Here is a 14844-nt window from a genome sequence, read left to right as displayed (position 1 = left end):
GTTAGTGCAGCAAAGCTGGTGTGGCTCTCCACAGGTAGAGCTTAGCTCCAGGGCAGTGTAGATGTTAAAGATGGTATAGGTGATGCTGGGCGTTGTAGTGCAGGGGTGATGGCGCAGATATTAATCACAGAGACCGTGGGGTGCAGTCTTCCAAGCTTACTCACAGTTATTAAGTTCCTCAGGTTACAGGTTCCGGACTACAACCTTCCACGTTGCGCTGCGTTCACCAGGCAGGGGTTCAGCAATCCCTCAGGTGGTTCAAGAGTGCTTGACAGGACCCTTTTCTGTGTGCCTTCCTCAGTCGTCTTTCTGCGCTGGCTCTCGCTCTCCTGCCCTGCGCCTCGCAAATAGTGTCCCAATCCGGTAGCCTCGGGTCTTGTTGGGCGACCTGCAGTCCCCTGGACCCTCTGTAGCCACCTTCTCAGCTATATAATTGTGGATGTGGCCACTGCACCTTACAAGTACAGCAGCCTCTGGTTCCTAGCTGAGCCTTGTAGTTCTCCACTAGTTTAGGGGCCGGTCCCCTCTGCGGCTCGATCCCTCCATCGCCTGGCAGATTCGGGCGTACGGGTGGCCTCCAGCACTGCCCGTACCCCTGGGATCCCTTCTGTTCCAGAAGCCTTTCTCCTGCTCCCTCTCCTCTCTCAGTCCTGGGCCTCTCACTAGGCCAGCCTCCGGAGCAGAGCTCCTGCACAGCCTCTGCTCCACTCACTTTCCTCCTCTGACTGGCTTGTCTTTCTAAGATGGCTCCCCTTTTTATACAGCTTCCTTTCATGTGCTCCCCTGATCTACGTCCTCCACCCACACCCACTACATGGTTCCCCCTCACTTGGTTCCCCTCCACTCCAGCCAGGGACCAGGGACTGTACTCTCCCTTAGGAGCAATCTCGCCCTGCCCTGCTGAAGTGGACGTGTTGGATGCAGGTGTTAGGGTTCCGGGCAGCACTCTATCCTTACCTGAGAGTGGGATACCACACCTCTGGGTGAGATGCAGTACCTCTGTGGCGACTGAACCCGCAGGGGCGCCACATCTCCCATCCTGCTCCTGCGACAGCACGGCCCCTAGACCAAGGAGACTTCCATCGGAACGAAGGGCTGAGAAAAGTCCGCGTTGGCCAGTATGGGAGATTCAAGACCATCTTCAAGGCCCTAAAGGCCTCCTCCTGTTCTCTTCCCCATTTCACTGTTCAATTTTTCGAACCCGCAGGTATCCCTTGAAGGAGCTCCAGTAGTGGATTAGCAATGCGCGTGAAATTTTTCACAAATCTGCGGTAATACCCTGCGAGTCCTAGGAAGGCCCGCACGTCCTTTACAGTCTTCTGGGTGGGCCACTCTTGCACGGCGGCCACTTTCTCCCGATTGGGCCTGACTCCTTCACCGGACACCGTGTGCCCGAGGTACTCAACCTGCTTGCGGAATATATGACATTTTTGTGGCTTCACCTTCAGGCCGTGATTTCGAAGGCAACTCAAGACTTGCTCCAGTCGTCGTAGATGTTCCTGGAAGGTAGACGCATAGACGATGATGTCATCGAGGTAGATCAGTGTGGCCTCAAAGTTCAGATCGCCTAAACATCTCTCCATCAAGCGTTGAAAGGTCCCGGGAGCGTTGGTTAGGCCAAAAGGCATCCGATTAAACTTGAAGAGTCCCATGGGCAACACGAATGCTGTCTTGGCGCGGTCGTGTTCAGCCACTGGCACTTGCCAGTATCCTCTGGCCAGATCCAGGGAGAAGAGGTATTTCGCCTTGCCTAGGGCGGATAGAAACTCCTCGATCCTGGGTAAAGGGTACGAGTCTCTTACGGTGCAAGCATTTAGCCGCCTGTAGTCAACACAGAATCGTAGGGTTCCATCCTTCTTCCTGACCAGGACGATTGGAGCCGCCCACGGGCTCTGGCTTTCCCGAATCACCCCGTTCTGTATCATATGGGCCAGCATTTCCTTCACCTCCTGGTACATTTGCGGGGGTATCTGTCTATACCATTCCCATACCGGAGCAACATTTCTCGTAGGGATCTCATGGGTGATGGCCTCGGTACATCCAAAGTCGTCCTCATGTCGGGCAAAGACGTCCTGGTACCGTCCCAGCATCTCTTCGACCTGGCACACCTGTTCCGTCGTGAGCCCTGTCAAATCAGCATGCATCTGTTCTAGGATCCTTCGACCGTCCTTAGTCTGAGGTCGAGGAGACCCCGATCGTACGGTGATTGCCAGGGTTCAGGGACCCCCCCCTTACGGCTGACAATTGTATCGCATCTGGCGGTTCCAGCTGTTCTGGCATCCCCAGGATCTGGGCTATTTCGGTCCTGGCGGGAAGAATGAGCTTACTCAGATTCAGGTTCACGCATCGTACCACCACATTTCCCTTATGGACGGTAGCCAAGGTCCGCGCTACCAATAGACCCGGAGGCACCTTGTCCACGGTGGTTGACTCGATCTGAATCTCTACCCCTTCTAGTGGGGTGCAGGCTTGAACGGGCAAAGTGAGGACTGTCTGTCCTGGTGGTAAGGTGAGGGTGTTGGTGGTGGGTATTATCACCTTTCCCAGAACTTTTCCCCCACTCGAGGTCTCTTGCACCTGGGCAACCCTGATCAGTTGCTGGAGGGCCTTCCTTTGAGGGGCTCTAGAGTTCCACCACCCTAGCGTGAGCTCTCGTGGTTCCCTAATCAGGATCTGCCAGATTTCCTTCAGCACGTTCATATCGAGGGTCACTGGTGGTCCTGGGCCGGCATTTCCGCCTTTCAGGACGACTCCTTTTCTCCCACATCTTGTCCGCACACCCGGATGCGTAACCACACTACTCCTGTGACCGGAATGGGCAGTTGGTTAGCGGCTGTGAGCTTTATCAAGGGACCCCCTTCATTTCGTGCCATCTCTGGGTACCGTTGACGGAAATAAGTTTCTCCCATGGTGGTCACTTGAGATCCTATGTCGATCAAGCAGTGAACCGCCCGTCCGCCAAGCTCGGCCTACATTGTCGGGCTCATGGATATTAAGTCTTCGGGACTCACTGCCTTCCTCCGCTCCGGGTTGCGTCCCTCACACCCGGAGCCCGTCAGTTTAACGGCTGCCGGGACAGAGGCCTTCCTCGACTGGCACAGCTCCTGGCGTAATGCCCCATGCCCCCACAATTCCAACACGTTGGTCCCCGGTCTGCAGGGGGTTGTCGGACCACCCGATTGGGCTCTGTTCCAACCTGGGGTCTGGGCTCATCCTTTACTTCGCCCGGGGGTCTCGGGTCAACTGTTCCGGCTCTCACTGATTGAGCCACTTGAATATTGTACCACTCTTCTCGCATTTCTTGGATCTCCCACCGCATCTCTCGGGCCCATTCTGGTTCGGCCGTGGGCGACGGGGGCACTGCATTGCCCCAGACCATCACTGCCAGGGTCACTACCCCCATCTCCTGTTCCCTCACGCGGGCCTCTGCCCCTGCCTCCAGAAATGTCATACGCGGGCTGGTGCGCAAGCACTCTCGCAAGGCCTGTCTCAGCTGCGCATCTCTGAGGCCGGCTACGAACTGGTCCCTAAGTACTAGGTCCGGGGGGCCCCACTCCCACGTCTTCTAGGTTCGTTTTCCCAGTGATGTAAGTGTACACACTCTGTAGGGCGTTGACATATTGGGTCACAGTCTCCTCCTCCCTTTGTACCTGTTGGAACAGTCGCATCCTTAACTCTGCCACATTAGTAGGGTCCCCATGCATTTCTTCTAGGATCCGTACCACCTTTTCCACCGTATTTCGGTCAGTGGGGGAACGAAACATTACTGACTGTCAAGCTTCTCCTTCTAAAGCCAGCAAAGCTATTTCTGCTTGCATATCGGGGGTCATTGGGTGCATCCGTAACATGCTCTTAACCCGTTCTACCCAATCCCACAGCATCATGTTGTCTCCGGTAAACTTTGGGAGATTATTCAACATGGTGCCCAGGGGTAGGCTAGCTGTAGGGGCTCTCGCGCTGGCCTGGTCTGCCATGCCTGCAACTGCGTCTGGGGACGACATCCTGCCGACTACGCCAAATGTTAAAAGGCTCGGATGCCGCACACAGCACGCAGAGAGTATGGCAGAGGTTTAATTCAAGATTTGGTTTCTCCACGCAGGGAGTGTAAATTTAAGTAACACAACAATAAAACAGTAAAATCGGACAATAAACGATTGTGGTTTAACTATAACACGGAAAGGATGAACAATACGGCGCTGTCTTCCTTCTTACAGTGACATGGTTATGACTAAGGACATTTTTGTTCGAAACGCATAATCCCTTGGATCTACAATTTGAACAGCATGATTTTATAGGAATTCTAATAAACATGAAGTTTTAACACACATTCAGATTCTCATTTGGATGTCTGTTGCTGGATCCCTGTTTTTTGTTTATCTTCCCTTGTTAGTATGGTTTGTGTATTCTTATATACAACTACTCCCCACTTCCCTGGGTGGGGAAGGGGGACAGACAAGGGCTGATTCAGGAGCTCAGCAAGGTACATGGCCCCGGCGTCTTCACCATTAGAAGTAATCCGGGGAGCAGGGATAGTTAGGGCACCCCTAGCTTTAGTGATAGGGAAGGAGCCCCTAGCACTGGGATATCAAACAACAGTCACGTTACAATAGTTATTATAGGAATACTCCTTTAAATACATACAAATACAAAACTGTTAATTGCCTCCATCTATTTCACATCTTTTTATCCCCTAAACAAAAAATAAGATTGTATTTACCTGTAAAACTGTTTTTTTTTTGTATAATCAGTAACAACTTATCTTGGACTGTTTTACTGAGTTACAGCCTGTATCGTACTTCATAGCTGTATTAACTCTAGAGCTGAAATCTTCCAGCATTCCCTGCTGGTTCAGTGATTACAGAGCGCCTGCTCTGGTGATTTGCATTGAGTAGTCTATGTTCCACTCTCTGGACTACTTCTAGTCATACGTAGACTTTCTACTAAAGAAGGAAGTAAAAATTATATTATCCCAAGTGTGAAAATGACGACTTTATCAATATCAGCTTTTGGTATTACTGTATATTTGAAAGAGTTTTTCACGGTAAAAGCATTAACCATGAGAAAAGTGTTAGAAGAGATGCCCATAACTATGCCGGTCACACCATTACAATAACTTGCGACAACCGATAAATCTCACTTGTGCTGCCCCTGACAAACTCAGCTGGGCTTCATCTACTGTATATACATGGTGCCTGTTTTATCAATGAACAGAAGTGCAACCAATTTATTTTTCTCTCTGGAAAGTGCTGATGGTGAATCTGACACCAGGTTATTGCCACGTAATCTGAGAGCAGCATAATGTAAAGATAGAGACCCTGATTCCAGCAATGTGTCACTTACTGGGCTGCTCTCTCTCTCTCCTGAAGAGACTCTGCTCCCTGACTGACTGTCTGAACTGTCTTGCCTGCCACCCTAAGATGGCTTCCCTTTATATACCTCCTACAATGGTGCTCCCCTAAACTGCTTCCTCCACCCACACCCACTACTGGTTCCCCCTACCTTTGGTTCCCCCCACTCCAGCCAGGGACAGGGCTCAGCAGGAAACACATTGCATCTTGCCCTTCCATCCGGCCTGGAGCAGTGTAGTGTTGGATGCAGGTGCTGGGGTTCCGGGCAGCACTCCCTCCTTACCTGAGAGAAGGAGACACCACACCTCTGGGTGAGGTGCAGTACCTCTGTGGCGACTGAACTCTCAGGGGCACCACATATACAGGGCTCCGCGTTCAGAGAACTCCTAGATCTGCAGCAGATAAAACAGGGATATTATCAAAACTACAACAAGCAGCCTGGTAAGTGACACATCGCTGAACTCAGGTTCTCTGCCCCTACATTATCCTGCTCTCAGTTGGGATAGAAAAAACTTGGTGACAGATTTCCTTGAAAATTGACACACAGAAATATTCTTGGGTGGAGTTGTCCTTGAATTACACTTTAGTTATGGGTGTTCACGTGAGGCTGTAGTTTTCATGTCTTCCGATGACATAATATCAGCATAGTTTTGAGATACAGTATATGGCACTATGTTGTTTATGGATGACCTGGATCTTTACCTTCTCATTAGAATAGCAGCTTTCCTTATAGCCAGTTGTCACATGGTGAATTGTCATAAAGTGGACACAGGAATGATGGATCAGCACTCCGTTATCGTGGTGCACGTGGAGTAAAATATGCAGAAAATAAGTCATTCCCGGCACTCACGTATTCAGTGAATAATTGCTCTTTTATTTCAGTGCCAATTCCAATGGACGTTTCAGCCAGTCCCAGGCTTTTTTCAACAATGCCTGGGACAGGCTGAAACGTCCATGGTCATAAAGTAACTCTACCATTTAGTGCTAAATTATAATAGCCATACAGTATGATGCCTAAAGAACACCCCCACCTCAGAGATAATATCCCCATGCACTACTATGATAATATACCGTACTGTATGTAATAGTGCCACAGAATACCCATACAGGGCTCAGATAATGCCAATATGTGACAAAAGCTCCATACATAAAGTATTAACAGTGGCACAAAATGCCCAAATAAATAGCAACATATAGTGCAAAGATAATATGCTGTGCTGTACCTAAGTCGCATAACGTCTAAATAAATCGTACCATACAGTGCAAGGATAATATACCGTACTGTGCCCCTTAGTAACAGTGTCATACATTGCCTAAATAAATAGTGCCTTATAATGCAAAGATAATATACTGTACTGTATCTAAATAGCAGTGCCATACATTGCCTAAACAGATAGCTCCATACAGTGCAAAGATAATATATCATACTATGTCTAAGTAGCAGTGTCACATGATGTCCAAATGAATTGCACCACACAGTGCAGGGATAATATACTGTACTGTGCCTAAGTAGCAGTGCCATATATTACCTAAACAAATAGCATTATACATTGTAAATATAATATACCGTACTATGCCAAAATAGCAGTACCACACCCTGCATAAATAAATAGTGCCATACAATAAAAAGATAATATACCGTACCGTGCCTAAATAGCAGTGCCATACATTGCCTTAGATTGCACCATAGAGTGCAGTGATAATATACTGTACAGTACTGTGCCTAAATAGCAGTGCCACACCTAGCCTAAATAAATAATACCATACAGTGCGGAGATAATATACCGTACTGTGACTAAGTAGCAGTGCCATACATTGCCTAAATAGATAGACGTGCACGTACCGATGATTTGTACATGTTTATCCTCAATCCAACTAGATGTTATCTCGGTGGCACATGACTTCTTCTCTCTGACAGGCCATGAAGACGTACCAGCTCTACCACAATGACTGTCTAAACTCGGAGCACAAGCTGCGGGAGGCCGAGAAGCAGGACGAGAAGCGCACAGGCAAAGTGAGCGAGCAGACGCTGAGCTCACCGGTGGCTGAGAGGGGGCCGAGACGTAGCTCACTGAAAAAGAGCGAGAGGCTTGTTGAGAAGGTGAGGAGGGTCTTGGTGCAAAATTTGTATCTTGGCTTCGGCCACTGACTCATAGAAGTTCTGTTTTCTTATTTTGCACAGGGACCAGTGGCCATTTACATTAGTTAGCTAGCCAATATTCTACAATATATCTATTGTTTTTTTGTTTTTTTTAGAGGTTGAAAAAATACCTAGAGAACAGTCAAAAATGCACAAAGGCCCGAAATGAATATCTCATCAATTTGAACACGGTGAACTCCAACCTGAACAACTACTATATCAATGACGTCAGCGACCTGATCGATGTAGGTGGCTCCTGCCGTTCTCTGCTTCATTCTGGATCATTAGTCATGCCCCCCCCCCCTAGTAATGTGCCTACTTTCTTTTTTCCCTTGGCAGTGTTGTGATCTTGGCTTTCACCTTTCCTTGGGGAAGACAATGAGAGTGTTCTTGCAGGCTGAGGAACGAGTCCAGTCGTCCCGACACCAAGGTCTCCAGGCCATTGAAGGGGCCGTTGATAACTTAGATGCACAAGCTGACAAAAACAAGATGATGGAGATGCGGGGTGACGCCTTCTGTCCACCAGCACGATTTGAATTCCAGCCCCACGAGGGTGATGAGGTGTGGAGCCCGCTTCTCTTTCGGGAGCGTCCAAACTAACTTGGAAAAATAAATTTGCGTGGTTTTTTAACTACATATGTCATGTTCTTCTACTCCAGGTGTTGGAGGTCCGATCTGAGCCACTTTTTCACCAAGAGCTGATCACCAGATTTCAACATATTCAGTCCAGAATGGAAAGCGAGCATCTAGAAACTGAAGAGGTACGTTACACCTTAAAGGGATTATTCCAAGTTGAGAATGGGACTCTGAAATGCCCCGACATAATGAAGTGGTGACTCTAAATTTAGCATTTATATAACTATTCTTCTTAGCTATTTTCAGCAGTCCTATAGACATTCGGACTGTTGGGGAGAAAAAAAATGTGCCCTTTATGGGGCAGATTGGTTCATGCAATATGGTTGTACCTATACTCCAATCTAGAGTTCGTTCGCATTGGTTGCAGGAGCCGGTCCATCAGCCTTGTTAGTAATCTGTTGACTCAGGATGGGAGCCCTGAGAACCACCTCCTACCTGATGGCATCCTTGACTCTCCTTGTAATAAGCAGGCCTGGCATGATGTCATATGTTCGTCATGCCACAATAATGACCTTGCACCGGTTCAGTTAATCAAAATTGAGCCGCGGATGACGAGAGGTAAGAGATGGTTCTCCTCCCGTCTAGCGGCCACAGATTACTGACGTGGCCGATGGACTGAGCCCTGTGAATCGATTCACACCAACTCTAAACCATTGCCATTATTCTTTCCCATCCTTTGGTTGAACCTGAGGGACATTTCAATGGAACCCTGACCTATTCCATTGAAAGTCAACAGTGTCCTTTGGACATTGGTCAGTGCTGGTGGTGCCCATTGTATGATAGATCCAGCATTGCATTGTGGTTTCCTTCATGAAATGGAAGTAAGAAAGCAAATGTGAACAGAGCCTTAGACAGAGCATTCAATGCTATTGAGCAAGATTGACCAAGCTGTGGGCCATACCCATGGGTTCTCAACTTTGTTCCATGCTCATTCATATATGTGATTCATGGAGCCTAGCTGGATGAGATGTGGTGGGTCTGGGCATGGCTAATTACTGAAAATAATATGGAGGATTTTTTCACCTCCCAACGTTGTAGAAGGTTAAATTAAATTGGGAGTAATCAACATTTATGTTCTAACCCCCTTTTCTTTGCAGGTGAACAAGACTCTTAAGGCTACTCTCCAGTCTCTACTAGACCTCATTGGAGCTGATGACTTCGACTTGTCCGATGCATTTCAGTCCAGCCAATCTACCGAATCCTTAAAATCCACGGGATCAGACACCAGCAGTAAGACGAGCACGGCCAAGAGACGGGCCAACCAGCAGGATACGGAGACCTTCTATGTTACGGTGAGAAGGGAATAGGTTGGAGAATAATATGGGCCTAGGTCTTTTGAGGTCGGGGGCCATAAATGTGAGGACCACACAGAAAAAATGCAGATATGAAAACCCTCAATGGAAGTTTGGGAAGAATTAGACAAATGACCATTCAAAGATACCCAACAATGCCACCATTCAACTTTTACTCGTTCTCCTGGTGTCTCTCTACAGTTCCATTCATCAGGCTAATGGCCCATTTTGTACTTTAGCACAATAGGCTGTCACTCAACATCACTAGTAATTACACGTCTTCATCCAGTAGCAGCAAGTGAATGGGCCATTAGTCTGATATGGAATGACTAGTTGTTAACCTAGATTCTTCGGAGGGGTTGTCTGGTTTAGAAAATCCCCCTTTTAAAGACCCTATTAGGGAATTCAGAGTTAATAGAGGAGGATCCCCTATTCAGGACTCTCATTTATTAGCCAGAATGGAGAGTGGGCAACAAGGAGCACCTCTGTCTCTCTGAAGGACTTGGCACATCCATGATCTACATGGACAAACAATTAAAATTCTCTAAGACTTCAACATCAACCATCCTCAGGATGAGAAATAGGTGGAGGTCCAAGCTCCTTTCAGTCTAATTTTCCTGAAACATATTCCCGAAAAAAACCTGTTAATGGTGTAATGCATAAATTTTGGCATCATCAACTCCAGTGACCCAAGTGTCTGTTGATTTCTAGGGAGTTATCCCTATAGACAGTATTGTAATGTAGAGATGGATCTATGTTCACCATGAAAGGATTGGAGACACTGTGCCGGATGCAGAATTAGTAGATGTAGAGTAACGTCCCGTGGATGGTCCCTGCTGTTCTGATGCTTCCATGTTTGCTGTAGCTGATATCTGCTTACTTGTACTTTTCTGTTTTAGAAATTGCAGAAGTATCTTGCAGGAAGAAGCACTATATGTAAATTACAGTCAAAGCGAGACCGGCTGAAGGAGGCCATAGATAAAGGCAAGTGTATTGTGCTCAGTAGAACTTGGAGTTGTCCAGTTTCCGGCCAAATGTCTTCCAGTTTTTGGCCAAGAATCTCTAAATTATCCTGTAAACCCTAAACAGAACGCTCTTCTCTTCCTTAGTGATTTACTTATGTGACCGCTTCCCCAGCCGTTCTTCAGCTCTGTTCGCACTTGTGCAGAAAGGGGCAAAGCGAGAGAACAGCTGGGCAAGCGGTATTGGTGTCTGCAGCCATCTTCATTACTACGGATGGGAAGACACTGGAAATGCAACATGTCCCTAAATTGTATTGCAAAAAAAACAACAAAAAAAACACGTCATAATGAGATGTCAAATTTTTGCACAGAACAGCGCCACTCTTGCCTTTGTGTAGTTTCTGGTATTGCAACTTACCTCTAATGACTTAAAGTGTAACCATCATTTTAATTTTTAGTTCATAAATCAATAGTACACAGGAAAATGAGAAACTTTGTAATATACAGTACAGACCAAAAGTTTGGACACAACTTCTCATTTAAAGATTTTTCTGTATTTTCATGACTATGAAAATTGTACATTCACACTGAAGGCATCAAAACTATGAATTAACACATGTAGAATTATATACTTAACAAAAAAGTGTGAAACAACTGAAAATATGTCTTATATTCTAGGTTCTTCAAAGTAGCCACCTTTTGCTTTGATGACTGCTTTGCACACTCTTGGCATTCTCTTGATGAGCTTCAAGAGGTAGTCACCGCAAATGGTCTTCCAACAATCTTGAAGGAGTTCCCAGAGATGCTTAGCACTTGTTGGCCCTTCTGCCTTCACTCTGCGGTACAGCTCACCCCAAACCATCTCGATTGGGTTCAGGTCTGGTGACTGTGGAGGTCAGGTCATCTGGCGCAGCACCCCATCACTCTCCTTCTTGGTCATATAGCCCTTACACAGCCTGGAGGTGTGTTTGGGGACATTGTCCTGTTGAAAAATAAATGATGGTCCAACTAAACGCAAACCGGATGGAATAGCATGCCGCTGCAAGATGCTGTGGTAGCCATGCTGGTTCAGTATGCCTTCAATTTTGAATAAATCCTCAACAGTGTCACCAGCAAAGCACCCCCACACCATCACACCTCCTCCTCCATGCTTCATGGTGGGAACCAGGCATGTAGAGTCCATCCATTCACCTTTTCTGCGTCGCACAAAGACACAGTGGTTGGAACCAAAGATCTCAAATTTGGACTCATCAGACCAAAGCACAGATTTCCACTGGTCTAATGTCCATTCCTTGTGTTCTTTAGCCCAAACAAGTCTCTTCTGCTTGTTGCCTGTCCTTAGCAGTGGTTTCCTAGCATCTATGGGCCTGCTGTACAAAGTCTCCTCTTAACAGTTGTTGAAGAGATGTGTCTGCTGCTAGAACTCTGTGTGGCATTGACCTGGTCTCTAATCTGAGCTGCTGTTAACCTGTGATTTCTGAGGCTGGTGACTCGGATAAACTTATCCTCAGAAGCAGAGGTGACTCTTGGTCTTCCTTTCCTGGGGCGGTCCTCATGTGAGCCAGTTTCTTTGTAGCGCTTGATGGTTTTTGCAACTGCACTTGGGGACACTTTCAAAGTTTTCCCAATTTTTCGGACTGACTGACCTTCATTTCTTAAAGTAATGATGGCCACTCGTTTTTCTTTACTTAGCTGCTTTTTTCTTGCCATAATACAAATTCTAACAGTCTATTCAGTAGGGCTATCAGCTGTGTATCTACCATACTTATGCACAACACAACTGATGGTCCCAACCCCATTTATAAGGAAAGAAACCCCACTTATTAAACCTGACAGGGCACACCTGTGAAGTGAAAACCATTTCTGGTGACTACCTCTTGAAGCTCATCAAGAAAATGCCAAGAGTGTTCAAAGCAGTCATCAAAGCAAAAGGTGGCTACTTTGAAGAACCTAGAATATCAGACATATTTTCAGTTGTTTCACACTTTTTTGTTAAGTATATAATTCCAAATGTGTTAATTCATAGTTTTGATGCCTTCAGTGTGAATGTACAATTTTCATAGTCATGAAAATACAGAAAAATCTTTAAATGAGAAGGTGTGTCCAAACTTTTGGTCTGTACTGTATGTTATGAGAGAACTCCTCTTCTTTCTCTTCCTGGACGGATCTTTCACTCTCAAAATTCTCAATTCACAGGTAAAATCTGTATTCAGTGAAGACAGATTTCCCCAGTACTGAGATAGGAGATGACAGCTGGTGCTCATAATATTCTATGGAGGAGCTAGAGGTTGACACAGACATTCTGCTGCAAGTTCTCCTGAAATGACTGTTAAACTGTAACTATCATTTCAGGAGAACTTGCAGCATAATGTGTGTGTCAGATTCTAGCTCCTCCTCCTCCATAGAATTTTATAAGCACCAACTGTCATCACTTACCCCAGTAATGGAAAAATCTGTAAAGACTTTTCCCATGAATTGAGAGTAAAAGATCAGTAGTTCAGGAGGGAAAAAAAAAGAGATTTCTCTGATAATATATATATTTTTTTTATTTATTTTACTCGCTTATATTGCGCCATTAATTCCTCAGCGCTATACAGACATTATCACCACTGTCCCCATTGGGGCTCACAATCTAAATTCTCTATCAGTATGTCTTTGGAGTGTGGGAGGAACCTGAGAACCCAGAGGAAACCCATACAAACACGGGGAGAACATACAAACTCCTTGCATATATAACAAAGTGTCTTATTTTCATGCGTATTATTGATTTATGAAATAAAAATTGAAGCCACAATTACTTTTTAAATTATTTTGAGCTGCAATACCAGACACGGCCTGTGGAGCAGAGTGGCACTGTTTCCCCAAATCTTATGTAACCTTTTTAAGATAAAAATATATAGATATTTTCCACTTATCTGTCCTTGTTTCCATTAAATTATATTATAATAATCTATTATTTAGCAAAGTGCATCCAGATCTGAGAAGCAATGATTATTTCCTAAGCTGTTCTAATAAGTAGCTGTAGTCAAATGAAACACGAGAACAGCTGAGGAAGTTGCCGTATTTCTGTGCGTTCTGTAATTTCTCACTTTTTCCATTTTCCTCTGCAGCTGCTGAGTCACACAGTAACATCTCTGGGTATGTACGCCGTACGTTCTCTGCATTGGGGGTACAGAGGAGGAAAGGGAAGTTGAATCTTTAGCAGATGCGCTCTTATTTAATATCAGTTAAAAAACATAAACCTCACACCACAAAGCAATGATTGACCCTGGTTCTGCTTTCCCCACTGATTTCCTTTCCTTCTTATTACAAAGCTGCAAGTTAAATCAAAAATGCATTCTGTAGCCACCACTAGAGGGAGCTATAGAGTTCACTGTTTTATCATAGAGTTCAATGGATACTTCAATAAACTCCTCAGCTCCCTCTAGTGGTGGCTACAGGCAGCTAAAATTACATATCTTAACACTGCTCTTCAGCTCTCTCTAGTGGTGACTACTGGTAGCTAACATTTTTAACTCTGCTCCTCAGCTCCCTCTAGTGGCGACCACAGGCACACATAATTATATCATTCAATTTTATATATTCTGGGGATTTGAAGATGTGTATAAAAAAAAAAACTGTAATGTTTCTAAAATATACTAAATGTTTTAGATCATAATAACAAAATATGGACATTCCATATTAAATTTGTTCTTTGCCCTGGAGCTTTCGTATGGGTGACCAGCTGCTCCATTTGACAATATCTAGAGACTAGGGGTGAACCAGTCCCCCAATATGGTGATCGGTGGAGTTAAAAATGATCACCTATCCAATGCATAGTTGCTGATTTCTGTAGACTGGAATGCTCCTTATTGTTGCCCCTTTTGACTTTTGTTGCCCGTTGACAAAAACTTAGTGGTTGTCCAGGATTAGAGAAAAAGGTTATGTTTGTTTTTTTTTTATTCCCAAAACAGCGCCACTCGTCGACACAGGTTGTGTCTGGTATTGCAGTGCATTTTTATTCATGTGATTGGGGCTGAGCTTCAGTAAGAGATACAAAACTTAGACAAGACTGGCATTGTTTACAGGTGGAAAGGGCGACCTTTTTCCTAATCCTGGATAGTCGCTTTACTAAACGAAGCCCTTATTGGGCTTTGTGTATATACACTACTGTTCAAAAGTTTGGGGTCACCCAGACAATTTTGTGTTTTCCATGAAAACTCATACTTTTATTTATCAAATGAGATGCAAAATGAATAGAATATATAGTCCAGACATTGACAAGGTTAGAAATAATGATTTTTATTAGAAAGAATAATTTTCTCCTTCAAACTTTGCTTTCGTCACAGAATGTTCTCTTTGCAGCAGTTACAGCATTGCAGACCTTTGGCATTCTAGCTGTTAATTTGCTGAGGTAATCTTGAGAAATTTCACCCCATGCTTCCTGAAGCCCCTCCCACAAGTTGGATTGGCTTGATGGGCACTTT

The 14844-nt window shown here is 45.5% G+C and overlaps 1 protein-coding gene across 3 annotated transcripts in view; it reads left to right on the top strand.

The window, feature by feature from the left end:
- Window positions 1-14844, top strand: part of ARHGAP4 (Rho GTPase activating protein 4) — a 102325-nt gene that overhangs the window by 55482 nt on the left and 31999 nt on the right. For all 3 annotated transcript variants that reach the window (XM_073639829.1, XM_073639828.1, XM_073639830.1), the window contains exons 5-11: window positions 7267-7449; window positions 7605-7733; window positions 7828-8049; window positions 8148-8249; window positions 9222-9416; window positions 10316-10400; window positions 13489-13516. In XM_073639829.1, coding sequence (XP_073495930.1) covers window positions 7267-7449; window positions 7605-7733; window positions 7828-8049; window positions 8148-8249; window positions 9222-9416; window positions 10316-10400; window positions 13489-13516 — 944 coding nt within the window. The remainder of the gene's footprint in view (window positions 1-7266; window positions 7450-7604; window positions 7734-7827; window positions 8050-8147; window positions 8250-9221; window positions 9417-10315; window positions 10401-13488; window positions 13517-14844) is intronic.

This window comes from Phyllobates terribilis, unplaced genomic scaffold (assembly GCF_046119375.1).
Source record: "Phyllobates terribilis strain yellow unplaced genomic scaffold, ASM4611937v1 Scaffold_7__3_contigs__length_470593459, whole genome shotgun sequence".
NCBI lineage: Eukaryota > Metazoa > Chordata > Amphibia > Anura > Dendrobatidae > Phyllobates > Phyllobates terribilis.
This window is presented reverse-complemented; position numbering and strand designations above follow the sequence as displayed.